The 26,919-nt window shown below is 40.1% G+C and overlaps 1 protein-coding gene across 1 annotated transcript in view; it reads right to left on the bottom strand.

Moving 5' to 3' along the window:
• The window catches only part of EP300 (E1A binding protein p300), a 64,813-nt gene that overhangs the window by 7,314 nt on the left and 30,580 nt on the right, over positions 1 to 26,919 (bottom strand). Inside the window, exons 7-28 of the mRNA XM_063395991.1 lie at positions 25,694 to 25,787; positions 25,233 to 25,367; positions 24,712 to 24,829; positions 24,066 to 24,240; positions 23,592 to 23,669; positions 22,679 to 22,788; positions 22,035 to 22,190; positions 20,525 to 20,968; positions 19,850 to 20,038; positions 18,805 to 18,958; positions 18,150 to 18,268; positions 14,256 to 14,495; positions 13,623 to 13,711; positions 11,121 to 11,201; positions 8,954 to 9,010; positions 7,443 to 7,520; positions 5,785 to 5,852; positions 4,976 to 5,126; positions 3,469 to 3,615; positions 2,895 to 3,008; positions 1,145 to 1,310; positions 342 to 506 (exon numbers count right to left, since the gene is read on the bottom strand). Of these exons, the coding sequence (XP_063252061.1) occupies positions 342 to 506; positions 1,145 to 1,310; positions 2,895 to 3,008; positions 3,469 to 3,615; positions 4,976 to 5,126; positions 5,785 to 5,852; positions 7,443 to 7,520; positions 8,954 to 9,010; positions 11,121 to 11,201; positions 13,623 to 13,711; positions 14,256 to 14,495; positions 18,150 to 18,268; positions 18,805 to 18,958; positions 19,850 to 20,038; positions 20,525 to 20,968; positions 22,035 to 22,190; positions 22,679 to 22,788; positions 23,592 to 23,669; positions 24,066 to 24,240; positions 24,712 to 24,829; positions 25,233 to 25,367; positions 25,694 to 25,787 (3,128 nt within the window). The remainder of the gene's footprint in view (positions 1 to 341; positions 507 to 1,144; positions 1,311 to 2,894; positions 3,009 to 3,468; positions 3,616 to 4,975; positions 5,127 to 5,784; positions 5,853 to 7,442; positions 7,521 to 8,953; positions 9,011 to 11,120; positions 11,202 to 13,622; positions 13,712 to 14,255; positions 14,496 to 18,149; positions 18,269 to 18,804; positions 18,959 to 19,849; positions 20,039 to 20,524; positions 20,969 to 22,034; positions 22,191 to 22,678; positions 22,789 to 23,591; positions 23,670 to 24,065; positions 24,241 to 24,711; positions 24,830 to 25,232; positions 25,368 to 25,693; positions 25,788 to 26,919) is intronic.

Genomic DNA, 26,919 nt, shown 5'->3' with positions numbered 1-26,919 from the left:
TAATGCTTAAAGAAAAAACTTCTAAATCAGGCTGAGGTGGCAACATGATCATTGATAACAACTGGATTCCAACAACAAAATATTCAACTAGCAGCTGTTTCAACAAAATTGCCTTTGGTAATTAGATAGTTTAGAGCCATATGAACACCCGCGTTCATCGAAATGTAGCTTAGTGGTATTTTACCAGCTCTAACTTATAAACTGTAAAACTGAATTTTGTATTAGAGTTTAAAGTGAAAAATCCAGTTAACCAAAATGCCTTGTCCCCCTCTGTTTTAAATAATTAGCCATATATAATCAGAACTTTTACATTAGATCACGAAAAGCAGAAGCATCCTTACATCTGTGCTTTCATTACTAGTGTTTTCTTCTCTCTTCCGTTCTTCTTCCTCTTGCTCTAGTTCCTTAATGCTCTCCTCCAGAACATTAGGCCAGAAGTCCCCTTCAAAATAAGGGAGCTCCTTTGCACTTGTTAGACGATCTTCTGTTGCCTGCTTAAATATATCCTAAAAGAGAGCAAACCCACTTTTGGTTATCACTATTACAAGTCACATAATGAAAGGTGATGTTCTCAATGAGTGACAACAAAAGGCATTAGCAGAGTAAACAAAAGAAAGCTTAATATTTCAATTCATTTTATGAGAGCACATTCTAAGTGCAAATTTAACGCTGTATCAGTTACAGTTTGTCAAATACATTTCAAATATTCCCACTCAAAAGAAAGGAATAATTTCTGTGTGCTAGATTTCAGTGTGCATTCTTACCAATTGAGACAATGTAATCACCATAATCTCAACGCTCATTTAAGTCCTGGTAATTCCAAAGATTTTACATACTTCTAAGTGCATCCGCATCCTAACCCTGCAATTTGATCTAACACAAGAAGATTTAAGATTCCATATATGTTCTTTTGCTCTTTTACAGTATTCCTCAAGAATTTAGTTTGTTCTAAGGAGCCATTTCAAGTCTTTTGCTAGAATGGTTCCAGAAGCTATATATTTTGAAGACAGTATGTTTTAACTCTAAACTTTTGGTGCTCAATTCACTTAAAACTAATGCAGTGAACACCAAGAATCAGGCAGAATGCAAAGGCAAGGAAGAAATTAAGACTGGTCAACATCCCCCAAGCACACACTTAACACACCTTGTAATCATGGACGATGCGCTCTGACACAGACTTGTCCAGCATCTTTTTGTACCACTCTTGCAGTCGCTTGGGTTTGGGTATCTTTTGATCAGGAGGATGGCAGTGGAAGATGTAGTCATCTCCTTCGCTGGGCGGGCACGCCCAGATGTGTCCAGTAGTATACCTGTCGTGGTCAGACACAACTGGGACATGTGGGCCCTGACAATGGACTGTTGCGTGCTCTCCTCCCTGACACCAGGTGGCGCCACCATTGACTTGGCAGCTGTTCCCGGACCTAGCATTTCCATCTTTTCACTAATTTTCCAAAATTCAGTACTACTTATATGTAAAGGGTGCACATTTTACAGCCTACATAAATAACAAAGCCTGCAACTGACACCTCCCAATTAACTAATGGGAGAAAGATGGAGTCTAGGTATTTCAGTAGTGAAATCTTGAGACAGAGCAGAGATACTTTAGCAACATTTTAAAAACAGATTTACTTAAAGACAGAATTCACTTTTCAGTTGTAAATCCTCTGGGTTTTAAAAATTGGTTTGAAAAAGTTTCAGAATTATATCTAGGAATAAGCAGGCATTGCCAAGCTATGGTATTGGGTACACAATCTAGAGTATTATTAAGATAGATGACAGCCAATTAGCAGCAGCTGCAGCAACTATAACACCTAAGATCACTTCTTCATCCTTAGTTTTTGAAGAGAACTCTAGTAGGAGGAATAATCAGAGAAAAATAACCATCCTTGCCCTTTTGAGAAACAGCTCTGCAGAACCCTCCCAAAGCCCTGGGAGCTGCAGCCAGTTGCCATTCCTTCTGCCTGAGAATGGAGAGATGATACTGCGTGACCAAGATTGTTTTCCCAAAATGAGAACCTCAGGCTACCCATTAGCACACAAAACAGCATTAAGTAAAGCTGAAGCTTGAGCTCTATGCAGCAAATGTAAAGACTCACAGCTTAGAAATTAGACAAAATAAAACCCAGAAAGAAGCCTAATGTATGTTTTTGAAGTAATAAAGAACACACCACCTCACTGAGGTCTGAAGATAGTACTACTTACCTCCATTTCAACTTCCCTAATTTTTCTCATCAACTGCTTTAAACATAGTCCGTAACGGTTTCTCCACAAATAACTTTACCAACCTACACTAGGTATCCTGATAATAGAGTGATGTTTACTTCACTGGCCTTTCTACTTCAGTAATCATGGTAATTTAATTTCCACCTTTCTTGTTACTGCAGTTGTTCTGTGCTCTTTTGTGCTGTCCAAGTATGTTTTCCTCTTTCTTTCCTAGCTCTTCAGTTTCTCACAATTTCAACTACTCAAGACTTCTTAGTGGCCTTATACAACTGTTACAAAGTTAATCAGTACAGACAAAATACACAAGTTTCTCCTTATTAACAAGGGTAAGAACTTACTTGCTACTCCAAAGAAATGACCTAATTAAAGCCACGGCATTACACAATGACAACATTTTATGGACTGGAGAAGAGGCTCACTGTTTCTATTTAGACTTAAGTAAGTTTTATGTAAGTTTGGAAACAAAAATACCTAAAGCAGAGCTTTCCCCTGGAAAGCCTGCAATCCCTTTTTCTCTTCTTTTCAACTGTACACAGTTGTTGTCAAGTTATTCTATCACAGGTTGATACTTAGGCACCATATTCTTTACTATAAGATGTAATAATTTTAATTTGCAGCAAGAACTATTTAGCACAAATGCTGTACAGAAGAAAATGTTACAGGATACTTACCCTAGTTTCTTAACATATTCTAGATATCCAATTAGTATTTCATGATAGACAGCAGTCCTCAAGCATTTAGGGCGGAAGAAATGAACACTGTCAAGGTAAGATATATACACTCGCCTAAAAAAAAAAACCAAAAAAAACCCCAAAAAAACCCAAAAAAAAAAAAAAAAAAAAAAAAAAAAAAAAAAAAAGTATGAGAAAGAGGAGAGATTTTGAAGAAATTCTACAAGTTCATTAATGTTATTTTATACATCTGCAGTATCCATTACAACAGCAATCTGCAAAGGCTCTGATCCTAATTTACCTCTAGAAACTTGGCCTTCTTTTGATATTCTAGCCTCATCTCCCAAAAACTATTCAACCTTGATACAGATAAGTGATCCTTAAGGCAACACAGTCTGCCAGCCAGCATCCCCAGTAAGAAACACCTCTAATGTTACAGATGCTTCTTTGTTTCTAGAACCTAACTCACTAAGGGTCTCACATAAGCAACAGGGAAGCTCTATACAAAACTACAGGAGGTTCATCCAAACAAGAGAGGACTAAGGTAAAATAGACCATCATGCAGGTTCCTCACCTTTGATTGGGTGGAGGGCAGTCAGAGCCATATTCCTGCACATGCATCCCAAAGAAGCACAAGTCTACACCATCAATCTCCTCAAAGGCAAAAAGCGCTTTTGTTCGGTAAGGGAAAGACTCTGCCATCTCCCCACTGTCTACGAACCTGCAGACCAGAGGGTAAAGAGGAATACCAAATACATTCACATATCAGGCACTGAATGTTACAAGGAGAAGGCAACAAAGATAAAGGCTGCTGGAGTCTAGAACATCCCTCTGGCCACCCTGGAGGGTTTGGAGACCAGACAGGGGGATCTGGGACCTGTACAAGGGGGTCAACCAACCTCACACAGAGCCCAGGAGGACATTGCCTCTGATCCCTGTCCATGGGAGTGAATGCCCACATTGTATGAAAAATCACAAGCTGAGAGAATTCAAAATAAGTAGTATTTAGTCTAACATAGAATGTAAATGTAGAATCTAGGATTCTCAGTATATGGGGTTGAAGAGGCAAGATGGAGGAATTGGGGTGTGGCCCCTGTGCTCCTTGTTCTTGCTCTCATCCCCCATTTTCTGCTGAGTTGGATCTCAAGGATTGGTTTAGAGTAGAAATGACATGTTAGCATAGGTAGTAGGTATTGGTACAATTTTGTAAATAAAAAGTACGTTGTGGACGGTGGTTGGGTCAGGGGTACTGTACATAAGGTGTGGGGCTCTCTGATCCGCCCCAGTCTGCCGCGTGTCCTGCTCTGCTGGGGACGCCTCACAGAGCTGAGAAAGAACTAAGATAAGGTACCCTGCCAGGGAGGCCTGGCAGAGCTGAAAGAACTAAGATAATGAAGAATAAACAACCTTAGAAACATGCACTGGAGGACTCAGCTTGTCGTCTCTACCTCTGGTGTGAAACACTTAGGGCAAAGAGAAGACTGAAAACCTTATCACCTCTGGGAACAGCAACCCAGAGGAAACTCCCAGGGAACAGCAACCTTGGGGGAACCCTTAGTACCTTGGGGAACAGCAACTCCAAGGAGAATCTCAGGGAATCAATAACCCTGAGAAAAGGCTACTCTAAGTGTAATTGTAGTGCAATTTGAAAGTTAAATGTTTACAGGCTACTCAAATATGAGGCATCCACTTTTTACTGTGAAAAAGACACTCATCACAAAAAAATATTATGCTGCTGGAACACCTGTTTGTCACAAACTGGCTGCTGATGAGGTTTTGAATACAAGTCTTTTTTTGACTGGATATTAGAAAAAAAATTCTTCACAAAAAGGACTGTCAAATATTGAAACAGGCTGCCCAGGAGGTGTTTGAGTCACCATCCCTGGTGATATTTAGAAGACAAGTAGATGTAGCACTTGGAGACATGGTTTAGTAGTGGCCTTGGCAGTGCTAGGGTAAGAGCTAGACTCAAGCTTAGAACTATTTTCCAATCTACATGATTCTATTTAATCATATGTATCATGTAAGTACAAACAGCTCCCACTTTTGCCAAAAGAAAGCAAAATTAGAAATAAATATACCTTGCTTTCATTCCTGGTTTTACTTCAACAGTTTTGTCAGATGCATGTACTACCCTAACTGTGACCTCTCCCGCCTCAGGGTGATTCTGTCGTCTTAGGAAATCATTGACTCTGTTCTCCAGAAAGGTACCAAGTCTTGTAGCTGGTAATCCTGCAGGAGGAAAATACAGCTCTAAACATGTATAAAACTAACTGTTCATATATGATTTCTCTACTCAGATGTTAGATGTAAAATTCCTTTTAACACATGCAGTATGTTAACATACATTAAAGCTTTATCTTTAAACCCTACCACTTCTAGCTGAGATGAGCTGCTTTTCCCCTGCAGGCACATTTATGGCTTATACATTATTTAAATGAATAAAGAATCTCTATTTCAACCCAATTTCTATCTTGTCTTAAAAGTCATGGACAATCAAGGTTTCTCCTGAATAGATGTTATTAATTACTTAAACAGGATTACAAAACAACTCTTTCAGACACATCTTCACAAGCAGATATTTTATTTGTAATTATATTCTGTCTATAAAGCCATACTAGCCAAGTTAGTATCTTCATATACCAAAGAATATCTTTCAATAATGGAAGTGCTCTAAAACAGTATGTTAGCCCTCTAAAACCGACTGTTAACTGACACTACCACCTCTGAATGCAAACACTTGGAACACTACAGAACTGATGGTCAAAACTGAACAAAAGTATCCTCCTTGAGCTCCAAAAAACTTACGTACAACACAAGCCTAAAAGCCACCTCTTCCCTATTCTTAGCATATTATTTAAATTTGCTGGTGCAAGTGTCAGAATCTTACTTTTAGCAGAGAATTTATTCTCTTTTCTGGTTCGTCCCGTTTTCTTTAGGCAGCCATCACAGATGAAGCTGAAGCAAAAAAAAAGGGAAAGTGAAGTCACTTCAAGTCAGACCACCAAGTTCTCTAGCATCTTACCATCAGAAGCAAAATCTTTCACCAGATCTTACCTAGTCTGGAAAATACCTTAACTGAAATCTGAAATAAAAGCACAAAGAACAGCCCAAATGTTTCAGAGCTGCAGAGGAGGATCTAAGCTCCACGTGCTGCATGCCCTATGAGTCACATCACCACTGGAAAGCCCAGGGAAGTCTCCATTGGCATATCTGACAATATCAGCTCAAAGTATTCTTGGAGCAAATAGGCTCAGACTGCTGTCTCTAATGATAAGACACTACAACACCAAGCATAAGGCTTGTTGCAGCCATGAAGCCTAATAGGCCTCTCTGGTGGGTCAGTTGCCTAAAGACAAAGAAATGCCTAGTCATGGTGACTAGGCCAAATAACCCCTCTCCTGCGCTCAGACCCCCTCTAATCTCCCTGTAAGACAATAGGTCACTTTCTACCCTGACTCATACCATTGGACCATTTCTCAAAATCTCGGTACCCTATAAAAACCCCACTTTTGCCCAGCTCAGTAGAAGAGCTGTCCCTGAAACCCTTCACGGAGGATGCCAATAAAGATTCATCTGTGGAACTTCACACAGCACTTCTCCTCTCTCTCCCTGCATCTGCCAAGGCACTTAGCAAGCTTATGAGCTGAATATCACTAAAGCTGAAATCACTATAAGAGCTATCACTGCCAAGCTGGATATCACTGATAACTAAGCTTGCTAAGTATTGCCTGTGCCTGGGAGCTTCGCCTGAGGTGCTTGCGCAGGAGGTACTTAACCATACTCCCTCCCTATCCAGGAACACCTAAGGCAGCCGGGATCGGACTGAAGCTACCGGGAGAAAACAAAAAAACCTGATTTTTTTTCTAAATGCCCAGATACACTGTAGACGAACATGATTCCATGATTCTTCCTCATTTACAGGACATCCATCCTCTACTGCAGCAATGTGGATGGAACAACAGAATGCTAAACTCACAGTTTTTTAGACAAGAAATGGTACATTTAAGTTCTTATAAAACTATCAACATATAATTTATCATCCTTTTAAAAGTTTTTAAATGAATCAGAAGAAAACAAGTACGTGGATCAAGACCCATGGAGCATCTTAAGAAAACTATATTGGTTTTTAAATTTAATCTGATCACTGAGGTCAAAAAGTAGATTCACCTGTTAAATCTCTGTTACAAATCTTTTTGAAGATGACGAAGCAGTATGATTTGTACAGAAAAGAGGTCAGCATGAAACTGTTAGCAGAACTGAAAACATCTTTTCATGAGGGGCTAGCATCTCTAAACATAGAAGGCTGAAATGTTATCTTCCACAGAAAGAAGCATTGGAAACATTCAAGATTAGAAAACTTCACACACAACACTGTAAGATATACTGTCTAAATTTCATGTTACCCTAGAGACCACGTAAAATTTTCAGGGAATGTAACTTCTTCCATTAAAGAGTCTTTTAAATATAACCAATATAAGGAAGTTTATGCATTAGCTCTACCAAATAGTAAATATGCTATTTACTTAATAAGGAGAAATTCCTCACCCAGAAGGCCAGATTATCTCATTATGAAGAACACAGATCTGGTGCATTTTTCTTCCACACTCTATACATTCGACAAATCTGTACAAGGCAAAAAGGCAAAGGGAAGCCAAGGTTAGAAGTATCATTGCTTGCTTGTGTATTTTTGTAGTATTTTATTCCAGCACTTCTAGCATTTAGGCCTCTGAGTCTAATTTAACATAGAGGGCACATCTATGCTGAGAACAGCCTTCAGAACAAATTAAGAACCTGCCACCTCAAGTCAGGCAGTCAGAAGGGACACATTATTACCATTTGCTTATCTTACCATCATCCACTCATTTTGTGAAGCCCTTTTAAGGATAAAATCTGTAAACTGCTTGTTGCCATAAAGAGTAGAGAAAATGGATTCACACATGTCAGAAAGGAAGAAACAAGCAAAATACTTGGCTGTTAGTTGCCCCACAATGCTTGAACCCTGGGCTATACTAAAAATATACTGCAGAAAGGTGGGAAGGAAGAACAGAGAAGCCAAGACCTAGGTCACTTTCAGAAGATCAGCAGAGATTTAAGGACAACTGAAATAAGTCATATGGTTTTGTTCCCAGATGTTGGTGGATATAATTCTCCAAAATACCTAAGGTTGCTTCAGGTATTGGGACAATCTGACTCCTTTTGAACATGCCTGTCTAAAAGTTTGAGACTTCAAATGAATAGTTGTAATCTATGTAGAGCATGTGGTATCACACTAAGCTAGGCTTATATTCTATCTTCACTTTAATAAAGGGAAAGACAAGTTTTGAATCAAGCCACTATTCTCTCCTTCCCACAGCCCCAGTAAAACAGAAGAATTAGGTGACCCTTGTGCCTTTAGAAGGACGGTGTGGGAACAATAAATAAGCTTTTTGCTCATTTATTTGAGAACAGAGATAATATTTGCAAAATAGGAGCATAGGTGTATAATGCAGGACCATGTAAAGCAGCTTCAAAAAACTGCTCAGAAATACCAAGAAAAGCAGCTGAGTCACCATCATCTTAATGCTAGTGAATGACTATGGTGCTGCTTTCAAAACAGTACCGAAGAACTGACTGATTCAAAAGATAGCAATTTTTCCTTCTACTACAGCTGCCTATAAAATGGAGCAACTAGAAACGTCAACAGCACTGAGAGCTACTGCCAAATGACTCAAATCAGTTCTGAGACTTGACTATTTGCCACAATAAAGTTTCAAAGCAGAGCTATGTGCTCTGCTATGTGCATTCATCCTTCTGTTGAATCCACATGCAAGACAACAAAATGGAGTCATTTTAGCCCCATACATCCAGTGTTACGTATTTCTCAAGCACAGCCACTGTGGTTTGGGTTTTCAGCACTGAGTGCCAGATCTGCTGATTACTGAGCAGTCCCTATCAACTAACAGAGCTACATGAAACTGGGAAACATTCAAAGACAAAGCTGATGGTGAATGAACAACGTATCTTACAAAGTATGTATAATAAAATGAGGATCATTCAAGAGTGACAGAAATACTTACAGCTCAGGATCCAGTGTATCGTTTTTCCTTTTTGAAAACTGTTCTTTGTTTATCGTGCTATGGAGAAACAGGCAATAAAACTCAGTTTTAACACAAGACAACAAACATTCATGCAATACCACACCTATCCACAAACCAAGACAAAACTTAGAAGCACATTTTTTAAACACTCACTGGCACTAAAAGGAAAGTAATTGTATCTTACACAGTGACAGACAACTGAAGTGTACGCCACTCCACTTTGTCCGTGGAAAACATTATTTTTCTATTGCAGGGAACATTGTTCCCTAATTCAGTTTTACTACAGGATAAATATTAAAGCTTGCTGACAATTCAAGTTTTGGATAGGTCTGATCAGTATTCAATGACGAAAAGACCACTTGATATGCCTTATATTCTGCAGACAAAGAATTCCAACTATCTTTGATTACTGAAAAAGGTAGGTTATCTTTTTTCAGATTCCCCTAGCCCTCCTCCTACATCAACTTCAAAGGATAAATTTCAGCTTCCAAACCTTGCAACCCCAGTCCAGCCACTACTATACATTATCTTTACCTTCTCTACATCATTTTCAATCCTAAAAGTCCATCTTTTTGACAGTGAGGTTCCAAGTATCTTTTAAATGACCTGGTTCAGAACACACAAGAATACTCAAATCTGTGAGAATTTACCCCAAAGAGTGTTCTGCATAACATGAGAAGATCAGTATGCCCCTCTCTGAGAAGCAATGACACAGACACACTCCAATTTGCATGAGATGAATTAACCTTCCTATCTCCTCTTATTTCAGTGTTTATTCTCAACAGTGCCACCTGCAGAATACTTGAAGCTCCTTCTAAAATAAATGATGAAGTTAAACATATCAATTACCTCAAATTATTCTTATAATATGGTGCATGGAACTTAAATAGCACTCTCTGACTCTGTATTGATTAAATTTTAGATCTTTGCTTCTACTAGCAAATATAGCAATCCACCTATCCACAGGAACATGACATGACCCATTGTAATGACCAGCATATAACATTATTTCTTCCTTTTTCCTTCCAGAAAGGTACATCACAGAATCCTTGGGTGGTTTGGGCTGTCAGGGACCTTAGGAGATTATCACCCCCTGCCATTGTCAGGGGCATCTTCCACTAGACCAGGTCACTCAGTGTTCCATCCAACCTGTCCTTAAACACTCCCAGTGGTGAGGCATCCAGAAGTTCTTTGTGCCATGTGTTCCAGTGCCTCACCACCCTCATAGTGAAGAACTTCTTCCTTGTATATAATCTCAATCTACCCCCTTTCAATACACTTACATCATCCCAACCCCTAACAGATACCTCCAGTACTGTTCTGTATGTATCCATTAGTGCATCCAGGATCTGGTTCCAAATAAAAGTTAACTCAGTTTGTCCAATTACCAACTTCAACAACTCTCTCTTTGGCTTTCCTGAATTCCTCATTTTGTTCTACCTGCAGGGTTGTTGCACTGCCTTCCCCCAAAGAGATTTCTTGAATAGTTCGAAGAGTAACTGCTTGGCACTCATTTGTCCCTCAAGGGCTTCCTCATTCTCCAAAATTTCTGTTTCAAGATTTTTTTGGGGGAGGTATGAGGAAGATACAGCAAAATGAGAGACTGCCCCAACAGTTTGCCATCAACATGGTAAAATCCATGCACAACCTTTTATGGTATCCTCAACAGCTGCACAGCATTTCTCGTAGGTAGATGGCATTCCAATAGTGAAATATTTGTATGGCAAAAGGAGGTTGCCTGCTTCTGATTTGGATGAAAAGCAACCCGATGTTGAATACAAGTTTAAGAGCATAGTTAGAGTATAAAGAAAATGGTACGTTTGGCATTTCAAACCATGTCTGTCACACATTTGCCTGCAGGCATGGTTATTTTTCTGCAGTAGAATACTTCCACTTGGAAAAAGCCATTTTCTTCTTTCCCTGCTATTGGTACAGTTGCAATTTTAAGCACTAAGCGCTTATTTTTCACTAGTTCGTTCAGTCCAGGATTTAAAGACAAGCACAAGTCCAGGCTTTTATGAAGGATATATCATCCACCTTCTACTAGCGTAAAAACCTACAGCTGAACCCTCCTTCCCTAAGGAAAGCACCGTAGGCCATGATATAGCTCACAAAAGTACAGCCCAAGCAAACACAAGTAACTCACGTTTGAGGTTGTGATGGGTCATCTCCCAGAGAAACGCTCTCCCCTTGGATTTCGTTGAAGCACTTCTCACAGAAATGATACCTGTCAGCAAGAAGGCCATATTTGGGTGAACTGCTCCGTCCACACAACACAGCCCAAGTCAAGCAACGGAGCCACCAATCACAGCAGGCCAAGGAAGGGACAGGAGCAGAGAGCAGGTCATCAACGGCGACAAGGATATTCAATGATGCAGATTTATGGGCCCCACATTGTGTTTGGTTGGTTTGGTTTTTTGGTTTGGTTTTTTTTTTTTTTTGCGCAATCAAAGCCAAGTGCAGACAATGACAAGCATGAAGGAGAAATTAAAAAAACAACACACACACGAACAAAGAAATGGATGTTTGCGGGACAAAAACAAAAACATAGAAGCAAGACAAGACAACACAAAGCAGAAAGCCAAGGCAAAGCACAGATTAGCATTAAATCTCTCAAATGGGTTCACAAGTAACAAACGATAAAAACAAATTAAACAAGAGTATTCCATTTTAGCATACCCATACCCTCTTCATTTTAATAATCCATGCCACGTACAGCAAAGAATTAAAATGAGACAGAGGAAAGAGCAGAAGGAAGGAAAAACTGCTACTCTGACTTGTACATCAGCACAGCAGTTGTGTTGGGAGGAGGATCTGCAGGAGATCAGTGGAAGAAAGGTAGTCTTCCCTATTAAATGTATAAATGCTGAAAGGTCACATAATTCTCTCCCAGTTGAAAGGAAAAGCTAAATACTAGAAACTTTAGGAACAATAAAATTTGTTCTCAAAATTCTTACAGACTAATAGAACTGTCAAACTCCATTTTAACTAACATCAACTAGACACATAATGCTTTACATATGGATATGATTCTGCCATAGCCAATCTGCACACAGAGCAATCCAGTCATCGCTACAGCAAGTATTACAGAGAAAGATTTCATTTGTACTTCAATAGAGATTAATTCAAGATTCTACCCTAGCCTTCAAAAATATTCTAAAGGTGTGGCTTCTCCATTAGAAGGCAAGCTACCTTGAGTGCACAAAACACCTAAAAATAAAAATATTCAAACAAGTTCATTATAAAGCCACACTAATCTGTGTTATTAGCACCTGTTAGGCTAAAAAGACAGGTGTGAGTCTCCTTTCCCAGTTTTCATTGGCAATAATGCAGAGAACGGTACTTCTAGAATGATACGTTAAATCTATAGATACATGCATCTCTATATATGACATAATCTGCAAGTCACACGTAGGCACCTGTTAAAATGCAGACATTCCTTCTAGCATTTGAAAACATGTTAATAGTCAGATTTCTGAGCAATACTCTTTTGGTTCATCTAATACTTGCCCATGGACAAACATAAGCAAAAGATACTGACATGACAAGCTCTACAGTACATACAAGTCTAAAACTACAATAGCTATTGTTGAGTTTTATAGGACTTAAGCAGAGAAAGCTTAAAAACCACCATTTGCTGCTATAAACCTTTATGAAGCTTTAAATGGTTAAGATATAACTTGTATAATCTTTGACTGCTTTCATCTGACTAGATGCTTAAGGAAACTACAATTCTTGGAAACTGTTGGCTTTCAGGTAAAATCCTCCAGGTTTCTGTCATTCCGGTTTGTTTTGGGGCTCTTTTTTGGTTGTTCGTTTGAGGTTTTGGAATGAATGGACAGTAAGAACTAAACAGATTGATGGATCTTGGAGTTAAGCAGTTCTCCGCTCTAATAGGTGCATTCTGGTGGCAAGCAAGGAGTATGGGAATATTAAAGCATATGTTTGCCTGCTTCTTCCTGCCTCACTTCCCCAGCTGTCAGAGATGACTACCAAGAAACCTCCTTTCAGAAGTCAAGTAAGTTTAAATCCTTTCATAAACCCCAAGTAAAACAGATACTCAAAAGAGCTGTAGAAGGACAACATTTTACAGATAGCTACTGCCAAAGACAATTCCCTTCATGAAACTTTGTGAGAGAAAGCAAGCATCAATCTGCTGAAGATCTGAATACACAGTTCTTCTAGTTAAGATACGCAATACAGAAGTAAGTTTCCTCTTTGGCATTAATATAATGAGAAACACAAAGGCTTGCCAAAACCAATATGTATTACGAGCATTAATACACTTTCTGAATAGTCTGCTCAGTGTTGTGCATGAAAAATACTGCTGCACAATAGGAAGCAAAGTCAACAGACTTGTATGTTTGATTTGTAGGTAGAAGATTTAATTAACTGCAGGATCAAAATGTTGTAAAACATCACATTTCTGCAAACAAAGGAGGGAAGAGCAAAGGCTGCAGTGAACTTTTGCCCAAAGAAATCATTATTAACACACAAGGCAAACTATTTAAAAGCACTTCCAGCAAAATTTTTTATCTTAAAACATAAAGGTATACACATATAAAGAGGGTGTCTATGTAAATACATGCATGCCTATAACAGATTGATTGCAGCATGCACAAAAGTGCAGCAACTAAGTTTTGCTCACCTGTTCTGGTAACTGTAGTAAGTGGCATCTCGAGGGATCGTGCACAGCTGTTTGCCATAGCAACACAAAGTCTGTGGCGAGAACTCCAACTGCAAAGAGGAATGGGTCATCTTAGTACTCACAGATTTTTCACTTGCTCTCCATGGGAAGCAAGTGTGACCCAGACAGTGAACATTTCCACCTTACTCTGTGCACAGATCTCTCCGTACAGCAAAGAGTATGAAGTACTAGTCACAAAAGACATTAAGTGGGTTGTTATTCTCAAGTTCTCTTCTCCAAAGACAGAAAGCACATCAAAATAAGGGAAACAGAATTTCAGTAGACAGTGAAATACAGAATTTCTGAAGTAATAAAAACACACCTGTTTACAATTTGCAATAGCAAAAGTTTGTCCTAATCAAGCCTTCTGTTGCAGATTTTTTCCCAAGGGCTTACATATAAATAGATTATTTAAGGACTAGATAGAATTAGAAGACCCACAAAATGCTCAAATTCAGATTACTCAAGATTGCTAAATTCTGGTAAACTTCAGAAATTTTTGACACACCATAACTGGTAACAATTGCAACTGCTATATTTTCTTCCTTCAATTCAAGAAAGCAAGCAACAGATTAAAGAAATGTACTTTCTTACCTTTCTTCCACAGCAATAACCAAGGCTCTGCATAACTGGATCAATTTCTTGCTCAAACACCTCTGCCAGTTTGGAACAGTATTTGTATACCCGGGATGTTTTGCGGTTATACAACCAGGCATTATTGAACATGAGCCAGATGTCATCTACATACTGCCACGGTTCTTGATACTGTCCTGTGTCCAGTTTTCTCTTGATAGTAGAGAGATCCATGGGGTTTTTCACTATGTCAAAATAATCCTGCAAGAAAATGCAGCACATCAAAATCCTCCTAGAGAACTATGTTGTAACATGACAGCATGTGCATTCTCAGCATATAAATTCTTCTCATCGAGAAAAACAGGTTCCTCCCTGACCTGGCTGTCAAACTGCTTGTGACACACAGAGTGCCATCTCTAAGTAATACCATATAATTCCCTAGTGCTTTCTTTTCATTATTCCTTTATATCTCAGGTGCTGTTGCTCATTCACAACTAATGAAATCAAATCACTCTAATATTAATCAGCAAAACAAGTATTACAAATAGTAGAAAATGCCAATGTTTTTGCAGCCATTGTGATCCAAGGACATACACAAGAACATTAATATAAAGTGACTGTTTTCAGTAGCCCAGAAAATCTGACAAAAATAAATAACTTTATTCTATGATAAAACTTACCATGTCTCCTCTTAATGCCTTTTTCCAATCCACCATTAATTATGGTGCAACGTCTACAAAAGTCTGCAGAATGACAATCAACTGAAAGCTTGTTACAAATATTAGCAAGTGTATAAATGTGATACAGCGGGCCTTGAAATTTTGCAGCATGAGCCTTAAAAAAAACTCCCCACAATAGCAAATAAAAACTCCTCCAGGCAAAAAACATTGTCTGAAGTACCTAAAAAGGACTTCTAAGACATCTATGTATTTGTTTATATTTTGTAAACTTGTGTGGACAGTTGTGCTGGTTTTGCATTGATTGACATTTGGTGAGGAAAGAAATATACCCACAGAAGTGATTTTTCTAGGAAAAGCTCTGATTAAACCAATCAGTGGCTAGTTTTGAACATTGACACCTTATTAGGCCACTAGAAAGCTCGATATGCCTCTGTGAATATACAGGTTAAAAATTGGCAAAAATCCCGAGAAGTTCTCTTTCCTTCCATACTTGGAAGGGTCGGCCCCACTCTGCTACATGGCCCCTGGGCCTGGTGCAGCCTGGCCGCGCCCTGCCGCTGCTACAGATCTGGCAGGGCTGGGCCCAGCAGCTGCCGGGCAGGGGGAGGGAAGGAGAGAAAACCCCATCCCTCTCAGGGTTGCTGTTCCCTGAGATTCTCCTCGGGGTTGCTGTTCCCCGATAGGTAATAAGGGTTTTTGGGACTCTCTCTCTCTCTCTCAGGGTTGATGTTCCCTGAGACTGTCCTTGGGGTTGCTCTTCCCTGAGGTAATAAGGTTTTCAAGCTTCTCTTGCCCAAAAGGTCTCATGCCGGAGTCAGAGAAGACAATCTGAGTCCGCTAGTGCATGTTTCCAAGGTTGTTTATTCTTCATTATCTCTTAGTTCTTTCTCAGCTCTGCAAGGTGTCCCCAGCAGAGCAGGACATGCAGCGGGCTGGGGCAGATCAGAGGGTCCTGGACCCTGGACCTGGACCATCCACAACGTACTTTTTATTTACAAAATCTTACCAATACTTACTACCTATGTTAACATGTCATTTCTACTCTAAACCAATCCTTGTGATACAACTCAGCAGAAAATGGGGCAAAAGAACAAAAACAAGGAGGACAGGACCACTCCCCAATTCCTCCATCATGCCTCCTCAAGCCCATATACTAAAAATACTAAATTCTACATTTACACTCTGTGATAAACTAACTACTACTTATTTTGAATTCTTTCAGCTTGTGATTCTTCATACAATGTGGGTATTCATTCCCATGGCCAGGGATCAACAGCAGTGTCCTCCTGGGCTCTGCATGAGGCTGGCTGACCGACCCCCTTGAACAGATCCCAAATCCCCCTGTCCGATCTCCAAATCCTTCAGGGTGGCCAGAGGGATGTCCTGGACTACGACACATCCCAGACAGATTGTGCTTCCAGCGGCTGTTAGCATCCTGCTGCTAAGCCCTTCCCCTCTCTCCATGCCAGCAGCTGCTGGGCAGAGGAAGCGAGAAGGCCCCAGCAGCCCATACCAAGGCACTTTGCCAAAGGAGTGGCTCCAGCTGCAGGACAGATCATGCAGCCAAGACCAGGGGTGGCTCTGCAGCCATGCAGAGCGGCCCCACAGCTGGAACTGAATGCAGCTAGAGCCCGAGATCCTGGCACAGCCCAGCATGGCCTGAATTTACCACCACCAGCCACTGCCCTGACAAAACCTGAAAACCCTGAAAAAACCCTGAAAAAATGATGATGCTCTGCAGGCCCCAGGTGAGATAGCAACTCTTTCCTTGCACAAATGCAATTTGCAAAACATTGAATCCTCTCTGAGTGAGAAAAGGACACAGTGAAGACAGGCAGAGACAATATGAAGACATCAAGGTCAGTGAAAGAGGAGTCACATCCTAGATGGAAGGAGGAGGAGAAGATGCCTTGGTTTTAGACTGCAATTTTTCTGTAAAGCCATGGTGATGGACTGTGATATACTAGAATATCCCTTTAAGTCATGGAAAACATGTGTTAGGGAGATGAAGATGTGTTCAGACTGTAGATATAAGCAATGGCATCTGTGGTAAATTAAGTAAATATTGAAGTAGCTGTGATCTTTTGAGAAGCTTGAACAGAGAGAGAGAGAGAGATGAGACAGAGATGAAGATCTGCTCTCAGGAAAAGAAGATGACATCTGTTCCAGGAGATAAAATTACCTCAGAGAGAGATGAAGAGAACCTTTGCTTTTGAACTGCTCATCCTTAAAATGGTACCCCATGAGTTTACATGGTCCGTAATGCAGCTGTGGGAAGGCTGCATATGATATGGGAGGGCCTTCACAAATGCAGATTCCTGGGCGGCTACTATTTGTGAGAATTGAAACCATAAAAGAACTGTTTTCTTGTGAAGAAGTTTCCACGGCATGTCAAAAGAGACTTCTCTCTTTATAAGAACTGACGAAAGACTATTTTAGAGGTGGCAAACTGACCTAGGTTCCAAGTTCTGTCTCTACACATTGTCAGTGAGAAAGAAGTTACAAGGGGAGGAGAGGTATTTCGAAGGTTTTATTCTGATTCTTTTAATTTTTTCTCTCTTGTAGTTCTGATAATTAAGCTGTCCTTATACCCTTTAAGTTTTGAGCCTGCTTTGCTTTTCTCCTAATCCTATCTCACAGCAGAAAAGGAGTAAATAATTTTAGTGGGCATTCAAGCTACTACATCAATTCAGAGAGTTTAAAAACACAGATCGTTGAATGATAATTGTCTTTTCAAGACGAAATTCTAGAACAAGCAGAAAACTTAACCTAAACAAATCTCTAACTTCAATTGTTTCTTCCTTTCCTGTAACAGATAACAATCATTAATGGATATTTTTAAGTGGGTTTGATCTGCCTAATTTCCCACATCTTCAGACAAGATTTATACATGATGAGAAATATCTATGAAATTCAGCAATAAGAGCATCACAACATGATGCAACAACCATAGAAAGGCCATACAGCACTAGGGTTCTGTTGGTAAATCATTCCAGTGCATACTACATCTGCTTATTTAGTAAAAGGAACACAGAACCAAACAAACTTTCCTGAGTCAGGCCTTCTACATTCCATTGCCTAAGTTAAACCTCCCCAAACATACCAACATGAAGATGTTAACAAGACAGACTGTCTTGTTAGCTGTTCTCAAGCCTGTAAGCTGTTCTCAAACAGGTATGCCAAAATACAGTAGTTTTGAATTAAAATCAGGAAATAATCTTGCTAAGACACTCACAGGAATTCCTAGTAGTTGGGGATCCACAGGCTGTCGAAATGGAAGAGACTCTGGATCCTGACGGTAAAGTGCCTCCAGTGTTGGCATAAGCGCCTGCCGCAACTCTTCTGGCTTGAAAACTTTGGAAAACATTCAACATTAGACAGATAGCAGAAAAAGGTGGAAGGAAGAAACCTGCTAGAAAACGTGATGTCTGTGGAAAAAGACAGACAATGGGTTTAAGGTACTTAGCATGGCTTGTTTATCCTCTGCAACACTGAGTTGCGAAGAGGATATTAAAATGATCTCCTGAAGAAAAGGCTATCATAAGATGTCATTGTGAGTAGAAATGGTTCAGTTTCAGATACATCCCCTCTTGAAGGCCCTGAGAAGAAGAAATGTCTAGAGAATCTGTAACTGGGTATTTCAAATCTCCATTGTATTGACAATTTTACTATGGCTTAGTGTCTAATTCTAAGGGCTTAAAGAACTTCCCCAAAGCCAATTATAAGCACATGTATTACTAGATATTTTTGTCCAAAAGCCACAAAGAACAATCCATGTAAGTACCACATAATCCACTAAGTACCAAAAAGGAAAGTCCAGATTTTATTTTTGTCCCTGCAAAGATTTCTCTAGGGAGATGCAGTGAATTTAAAACAGTCTTTCTGCTTACTTTTTTTCTTAGACTGCCCAGCTGCTGGAGAAGACTGAGTTGCTGGAGTAGTAGGTCCTTCTCCCTCTGGTACTTCAGTCTTCATTTCAGGTTTCTTCTCTTCTTGCTCCATTGGGTCTGGTTTACATTCCTCCACAAGTGGTTCTACTTTAGCCTGGAAAGCAGTTCGGAGCCTGTCACTTAAATCTCCTGGGAGGCCACCCATCCACACTTCTGTCCTTTAAACCTATCTGTCATACTGGCCACCCACTCTTTTATCTCCTTTGTAGTCAAAACTCGCTTAAAGCTTGAGAAAATGTGTTAAAAGACATCTTTAAACACTTCAGTAGTAGCAATGATGAGCTGCTAACAAGTTCTGAGCCACAAGTAGACACAATGGTACCTCTTCAGGCAGTTTTAACAGCCTTTCATACAGTAGAGCTGCCAGGATGATGTGACAGACACTCCTGGCTGTCCTCCTTTGACAAGCTGTCAAAGCCCAGTAAAGCAGCCCATCACGTACATACAGAATCATTTAGGTTGGAAAAGACCTTTAAGATTAAGTCCAATGTTAATGTGGCACTGCCCAGTCCACTGCTATGCCACATGCTAAATCTACACATCATGTAAATACCTCCATGAATGGTGGCTCAACCACTTCCTTGGGCAGCCTTGTTCTAACGCTTGATAACCCATTCAGTGAAGAACCTTTTCCTAATATCCAATCTAAACCTCCTCTGGCACAACCTGAAGCCATTTCCTCTCATCCTAGTATCTGCTATTTTAACAGCTCTATGACTGACCAGACTGGGTTCTCACACTGGCATTTACCAAAGCAAAGCTTCATAGCAACCACATTATAACGGTCCTTCCTTTGGCCACTGACTTCTACCACAATTTCACCAGAAAACATAGACCCTTCTTTAGGAACAAAAGACAGCAGTCAAAACTGCAGCAGCAGCAGGCAGCACCTACAGCTCTCACTGAATTCTGGAACGAATGACAGAAAGCATCCAGCAGTACTAGATGAAGGTCTTCTACCCAACATCTGGGTCAACAATCCCACCTCAGATTTCTCCTCCATTTGCATCTCTGTTTGTTCTGGTTCCCCTTCATCTGTTTTAACCTCCATTTTCACTTCCTGCAAGGGTGGCTGCTGCTGTTCTGGAGCAGTCTGTTGAGAGTTCACCTCTGTGCTGCTGGTGGATGGAGGGTTGGATACCTGCCCATCAATGCTCACTGCTGGCTGTGAAAGCTGAGGGAACATAAGACATTACAAATGGGTGTGTAACGAACCTGTTTTTCTTTTCTAATCAATGTTTTACCTATGCAACATTTCTACCAAGTTTAAAAGCACTCTAGTACTTCTACTTGCTTTCCCTGAAGAATACAGTGTCCCACAACCTCAACTATTGGAAAACATGTATCAGAGGCATGCACTAGAAGGCCTTGTCTACAGAAAATTACACTGTTTGCTCTATTGTATAAACACTATGCATATGTATATGTACCCAAAAACCTCATCCATGTTGTACAATTTCAAAACACGTACAAGAATTCTGTAAAATACTTCCTCTCTGGAAACAACAGATAATCTACAGACTTGGCTTGATGGAAAAACTTTACTCCTCAAATACAAAAACCCCTTGTTTTAATATTAAATATGCCAGGAGCACACAACTGAAAATTAAACCTTACACACAAACATTTGCAGGAAAAGCACAATAAAGTATTTTCTTACAGGTGTTGTGGGGTTCTGAGGTTGCAGCGGTGCTGTTGGTGTGGGAACAGATGCAGTTGTGCTCTGCTGTGATAAGGGCTGATGCTGTTGCTCTGCAGAAGGGGTAACTGGAACTGGAGGCTGGACTTGTGGAGGCAGCTGTGCCTGCGGAGGCGTTGGAGTCTGCCTTTGAGGGGTGTGCATAGTTTGGGACTGTGGTCCAGGTGGTATTGCCTGAGGAGCAGGTGTGGGGACAGTGGTGACAGCAGCTGCTGCTGTCTGCTGTTGCTGTGATCCCAAGCCTGGGGGTGTGTGGTGAGGTGTTGGGGTTCGACTAGGTACTGGAGAAGGAGAATTTTGATGCATGGGAGGCTGTGGAAGAGGTGGGCAGTGAATATGGCTCCCTTGAGAACCTGGAGCCATTGCAGGAGAGTTCACAGGACAGGAAGCGCTGGTCATTTGTGCCTGTGGGAAAACAGGTACACATTTGCAATGACTTGGAATAGAAAAGCAACAGAAATTACTGTCAAATGTCTGCTTTCCCACAGCATACTTGAAAAAATGTGACAAACCATCTGCTTCACTTTTAAAAACTCTTTCAAAAGCAGAAATAGTCTACTTGATTTATTTTGTTCTACACAAACATAAGGCTGTTTTATAATTTATTCATCTCTTAGAGAAGTTTCAATAGAATAACTTATATTTGTTGATATAGTTAAAGAATAGCATACCTACACTCTCAGTTCACAAAACATTTCTTTCTAAAACTGCAGATTTGTACATCCTGGATATGGGACAATGTAGATAATGCACCACAGTGAAAAATTGCATTCAAATACACTTAGAGTGCCCATGCCTCCACCCCCAAGATTAGAAACTGAATTTATCATCACAAACAAGTACAGCTGTAACTCTACCACTATAAAATTACAAAAAAAAAATTGTATTGGTCAAGATAAAAAAACTGTAACTCCACAATAATCTTGCCTGCAAACTAGGAAGAAGCATCAATGAGAAGCAAACTGACGTTCCCTACTTCTTCCTGGCCTGAAAGGTTCTTGCTGAAAAGGGAGAGGGAGAGGACAGAAAGGAAACTGCTAGACTGTAAATTCAGATCTTCAGTAGTGATAACCCTCCTAATCCCCCAAAGCCAGAAACACCTAGGCCTGGATAATAGACATGACTTATTCTGACACCTCTTAATTTCTCAGGCTCTGCTGCTTCATTGTTCAGCAAAAGAACCTTACTGCATGCTGAGTCACAATTTCTTCTTTACTCCATAAAAAACAACCTAAACCAATTCTACTCTAACACTTAAATTTAAGCCTGAGAACAAGTTAACAATATTTCACCCTTGACATTCCCAGTGCTACACCAGGAAACTATAAAGTCTCAATAAATGGAATTTGGTTGACTATAATTCCAAAATTCTCTCAAGGAGACAAGTAATTCTCCACTGCTAGAAACTGAACAATCTTGACCAGTATATGACAACACTCACTGACATCACTTCAAGAAATCAGAAACTAACTTGAGATACTGGTGTCTGATTGCCAGGCTGAGTCATAGGCATGCTCGCTGTGTTCATTCCTGGGGAAGAAGCAGGGAACTGAGTCTGTTGTAGAAATTGGTTCTGACCAGAAGGCTGGCCAACTCCTGGTTGCTGCATACGTGAAGGAAATCCCATCTGGTGGAAAAGAAAGCAATTCATTTCACACAATGTGCAAACACCTTCATAACATTTTACAAAAAAAACCCAAAAACAAAACTGCAAGACATTTATCTTGTTGCAGGAATTGATGCTTGCCACTTATCTGTAGTGAAAAGCCTGCTTATAGCTCCTCTCAAAAGACAGAATTTATGATTTCTTTTAAAAACTAAGTAAAAGGATATTGATTTCAGGTCAGAACTGTGACTTTAGATTTATTTTGGTTCCTTGTTTTAAGAATGCAGCAAAAACCCACTTCAGCTTAATATTTAGGCAATTCTCACCACAAAGCTCTAAAGATCTATATATCAGGCAGATTTTAGAGAAGAAGCAAAAGACAGAAATCAAAGGGCCAAGAAAATGAAGAAGTAATGCTTGATTTATTCTCAAAATTCTTTTATTTAGTGATTTTAAGGAAATCACAGACAAGAGAAGCAAATGTGTTAACCCTGAGAAGGTGCACTGACCTGGTTTATAGCCCCAGCCTGACTTAACTGTCCAGGGTGCTGAAGAGGAGGGGTTTGTCGGGGTCCCATCGGTGACAGCTGCATGTTCATCTGGCCAAACTGATTAATTCCTGTGAGTTTGTGACAAAAAAACATGTGTAAACAAAGGCCTTAAATATTTAGGCACCACTCAACATTTGGAGAAGACATGCTGTTTCCTACTAATTTTGCTTTCTAGCAACCAGCTTTCTATCAAATATTGCCTTCTATTAACTGGTTATGTGGAATAATTTTAAACACAGTGTTCAAGCTACCTACTCTTTCAAGCTTTTCCCCCGTTTCCACTCATCAAGTTTGAGAACTACTGTAACAGGTGACAAATACTGATTGTCACACCTGTTGAAGATCAACTTTCCACAGAAAGTTACATTATCTTAATTACATACTAGAAATACACTTACTGAATCTCAAACTGTATCTTAACATCAAGTACTTTGCATGTTAGCTATAACACATCTTGAATGTGTAAAAAAGGTTCTGCCCTTTTTTTCTGAGCAATAATTCTCACTACATTCCCTCTGCCACCAGCATGTCCTCACCTGAGCTGGCTGGGCTCACCATGTTTGACTGATTCTACCATCCTATGCACACCTATCCTATGATCAGAAATTCCAAAAGCATCAAGCTCTTTATTCAACAAAGCAAGCAGCTAATGTGCAGCTCAAAATCACAAGATTAAATAATTAAATGCTTCTAGAGACAGTGTTTTATATTCATTATACAGTCATGTAAGAATTATGCAATATAGACAGCTATTTTCTTAATCAAATGTAAAAACTGCACATGATACAAGGTCTCTGATGTTTCAGTAGTAGCTGTCCAAATTCAAGATTCTTTTAAAAATCACAATAGCAAATTTTCTTCAAATATTTACCTGGCTGTGCCTGCATGCGATTCATCATCTGGTTTGGCACATTGGCACGTATCAGAGCTGGGTCAGGAAGAGGACCATCTGGGAAAAAAGACATTGAAGTAAGATAGTGTTATTCAGAAGACCACCAGGATTTTTCCACCAAATATTTTAGTGAGAATTACACATTAAACCTCATGTATAAAGAAAGTAAATATATACAGTAACTAAACATTATTAAAGAGACCTCCAAGTGTGAGGCAAACTCAAGAACTTCCTTGAAAATAGAAGTACATCCAAGTCACAGAAATATCCTCTGACTTAAGAGTCAGTTTTCAGAAACTGGGGACAAATTTGAAGAATGTTATCAAGGTAAAACAATGAACAGTAGCTCACTAACAAGTCAGGTACCCATGAACAACTAAATGGTCACCAGGCTACTGAAATGACAGTACAGGATTTCCTGCACCAGTTAATCAGTAACCCAAAGGTTCTTACTTGCAGACATTCCTGGCTGTGGCTGTCCCATACTGGGCCCTTGATTCATAGGAGCTTGTGGCATGCCTGAAGCATTTGGGATCATATTTTGCTTCTGCAGCCTGGTTCTTCGTTTCTCCTCCAACTCCTTCTGAATCTTGTAGATCTTCTCTGCTAGCAAGTGATAGTACTCTGCCTGTTGGGGAGGAATAAAAGCCAAGAAAGGACACACATTAAAGAAAAGTCAATTGGTCCCAGTGATTTAAACTTGCAAAGTGGCACACATTTTGGCTTGAGGTAGGAGGAGGTCTTCCCCTTTGCAGGGACTGTCAGACAGATAGGAGGGGGAAAAGGTTGCTCTCAACTATTAGACCAACACCAGACATCTCTTGTTGTGTCCAAACCTTGCCTGGGACAGGCACAGTAAAGAGCTTCAACACTGTCTTTAGGGGACTATGACAAGTCTCAGGCATACCACATCTCAACTCCTGGCACACCCAGGCAGCAGCCTTAAACTGGCTGGTTCCTAGACCCCATCCAGCAGCCCCATAACACTTGTTTCCTCAGCTTGGGTGTCCTATCTGTACTTTCATTCCTCTTCCTCCCGTACCACTACAGGATCAAGGTATAAGTACACAAAACTAGACAGCAGGGGATGGCATCTCACCCTGCTGTTGGCTGATTCATACATATCCCCTTCCACCTTCCGAGCATATGCCACCAGATTCTCCATACGTCGATCCTTCAGTGCTGCAGGGTCAGGAGTAGGAAATATGGCTTGGACTCTGAGAGGGAAGAAAAAAATACTAAAGAAATGCATGCAAGTGATTAGAATGCTCCCAGAGTGGCATTAACCCTTGTGGTTTGAACGCAAAGTACCAAGTAAATCCGCTGACAGACCACAGCTACTGCTACTTCTTTCAGGGGCAGTAGATGTTGTAGATGGCTTGAGCCCTTTAATATGGCTTGAGTATGAGGTGGGAAACTTCCAAAAGAACAGCCCCAAACCACCCGATGCCGCTCCATCTTTTATGCTTCTGCTTTCCCTTCTCATGCATCCTGATAAAATTCATTCCTTGACCCTCTAGTTTTGCAAGTCAGGCTTCCTTCTGCAACCCCTCTGCCACCAATAGACCTCTGGGGCAGCAGCTCACCTAACAGGAGATTGTTTTGATATTAGCTACTCACAATTTATGAACAAGGTGGTTTCGGAGATCCTGAGTAATATCTTCATGCCACTGCTTTCGAATTCCAGTATTGGATGGTTGAGCTGTTGGCATGGCTCCCAAACTGGCAACATTGGCGCTTTCACTCAACATGGGGCTTCAAAAACAGAGCAAGAACTGAGTGCAAAAGTCTAGCCCCAGCTTACTCATCTTACAGTCATAGCCTCTTTTAGAATAATGTTAGGACAAAGTGCTAGTTCAGCCATTCCCTAATCAATGGACAAACTACAGAAATAGCTGCACACACACCAAACAATGCCATGAAAGAGTACATGCTGTTCTACCCAAGAACTTGGAAAACTGCAACAAAAGCTACAAAATCCAAAGGGAGAGAAAGCCATCAATGGCATTTACTCCACTGTTTATGCAAGAAGTGTCATGAGATCAAAACAAAATCACTGGGGTACAAAGGATTCAACTTACTTTTGAGAATTCATGGTTGAATGTAATATTGAGTCAGGCAGCAGATTAGGGGGTTGAACCCCTACTCCTCCATTCACTCCCATTGGATTTGCACCTAGAAAACAGAAGAATACAGAAAAAAATGAAGAGCCTATTTACCACACAAAATCAGCAACTGTTTAGCAATAACAAGGATTTAGACTTTCAAGTACTTGGACTTTTGGGAAGGGAATTTAATTACCCATTCCTCTCTTCACCCTCTTTTTTGTACAAACTTAGAAAAAGGCCAAGGCACAACACTGGTGACCTCCAAGTGAAGCATCAACCCCATTACTCCTCTGCACATCTTCCTGGTCTTATCAACAAACCAGTGATTTCAATTTGCTGCAAATATTATGTTCCAGAGTCCTTTCCTGTGACTCTCTAATGAAAGATTCCAACAGTTTATTTTTTGTTTAGTAGCAGTTGGGTGTTTTTTTCCATTCAGAATCTTAGGATATATATTCACAAAGGCTTCAAACACTTAAAACATCAGCTAGTACCTACATCAGCCAAGGTCCCTTCTCACCCACTCCATACTTAATGATCCTAGAACTAACTCCAATGCTTGTAAGAAGGAAAATCTGACAATCCTTGGCAGGAAACACCTTTAATTTGTTGCATAACAAAATAGGATTTTCTGAATCATTCCAGATCTTAATCACCATAAAAACTTCCTATTTTCTTCACACACTACAGCTACCTCTCAATTAGTGAAGAAAAATGCAACATACTTCTGTCTGGAGCTTCTGAACAGATCATTTTGTGAAACTGCAAGTAGCATGAAAGCCATTACCAAGCTTCACATGTATTTAGGACATTTGAATGCTACAGAATCTGTATTTCAAACAAAGTTACACACTGCAAACAAGAGAAACCCACTGAAATTAAGTCTACTGAGCCTAATACATACCCCTAATATCACAACCAAGTATTGAACAGATTTTTCATAAATCTGAAAGCACATTGGTGTGCAAGACAACAGTCAGCCTTTACCTTAACTCTCCCTTTTTCAACAGTCAAAACCCACCATTTCTTTGAGCTACTTAGGACTCCATCTTTTCACACAGCAGTCTTCATCAAATTGTGCTGTTTCTCCTAAACTAGCCCTGTTGTCCTGTAGGCCATGACCTCGTAATTCCTATCTCACCTGTTGTAATTTCCTCCTCAGCTACCCACTCCTAATAAGGAAGCAACATTCAAAAGCC

The sequence above is a fragment of the Prinia subflava genome, chromosome 4 (assembly GCF_021018805.1).
Source record: "Prinia subflava isolate CZ2003 ecotype Zambia chromosome 4, Cam_Psub_1.2, whole genome shotgun sequence".
NCBI lineage: Eukaryota > Metazoa > Chordata > Aves > Passeriformes > Cisticolidae > Prinia > Prinia subflava.
The sequence above is the reverse complement of the archived record's forward strand: the minus strand, read 5'-3'. Positions and strand labels throughout refer to the sequence as shown.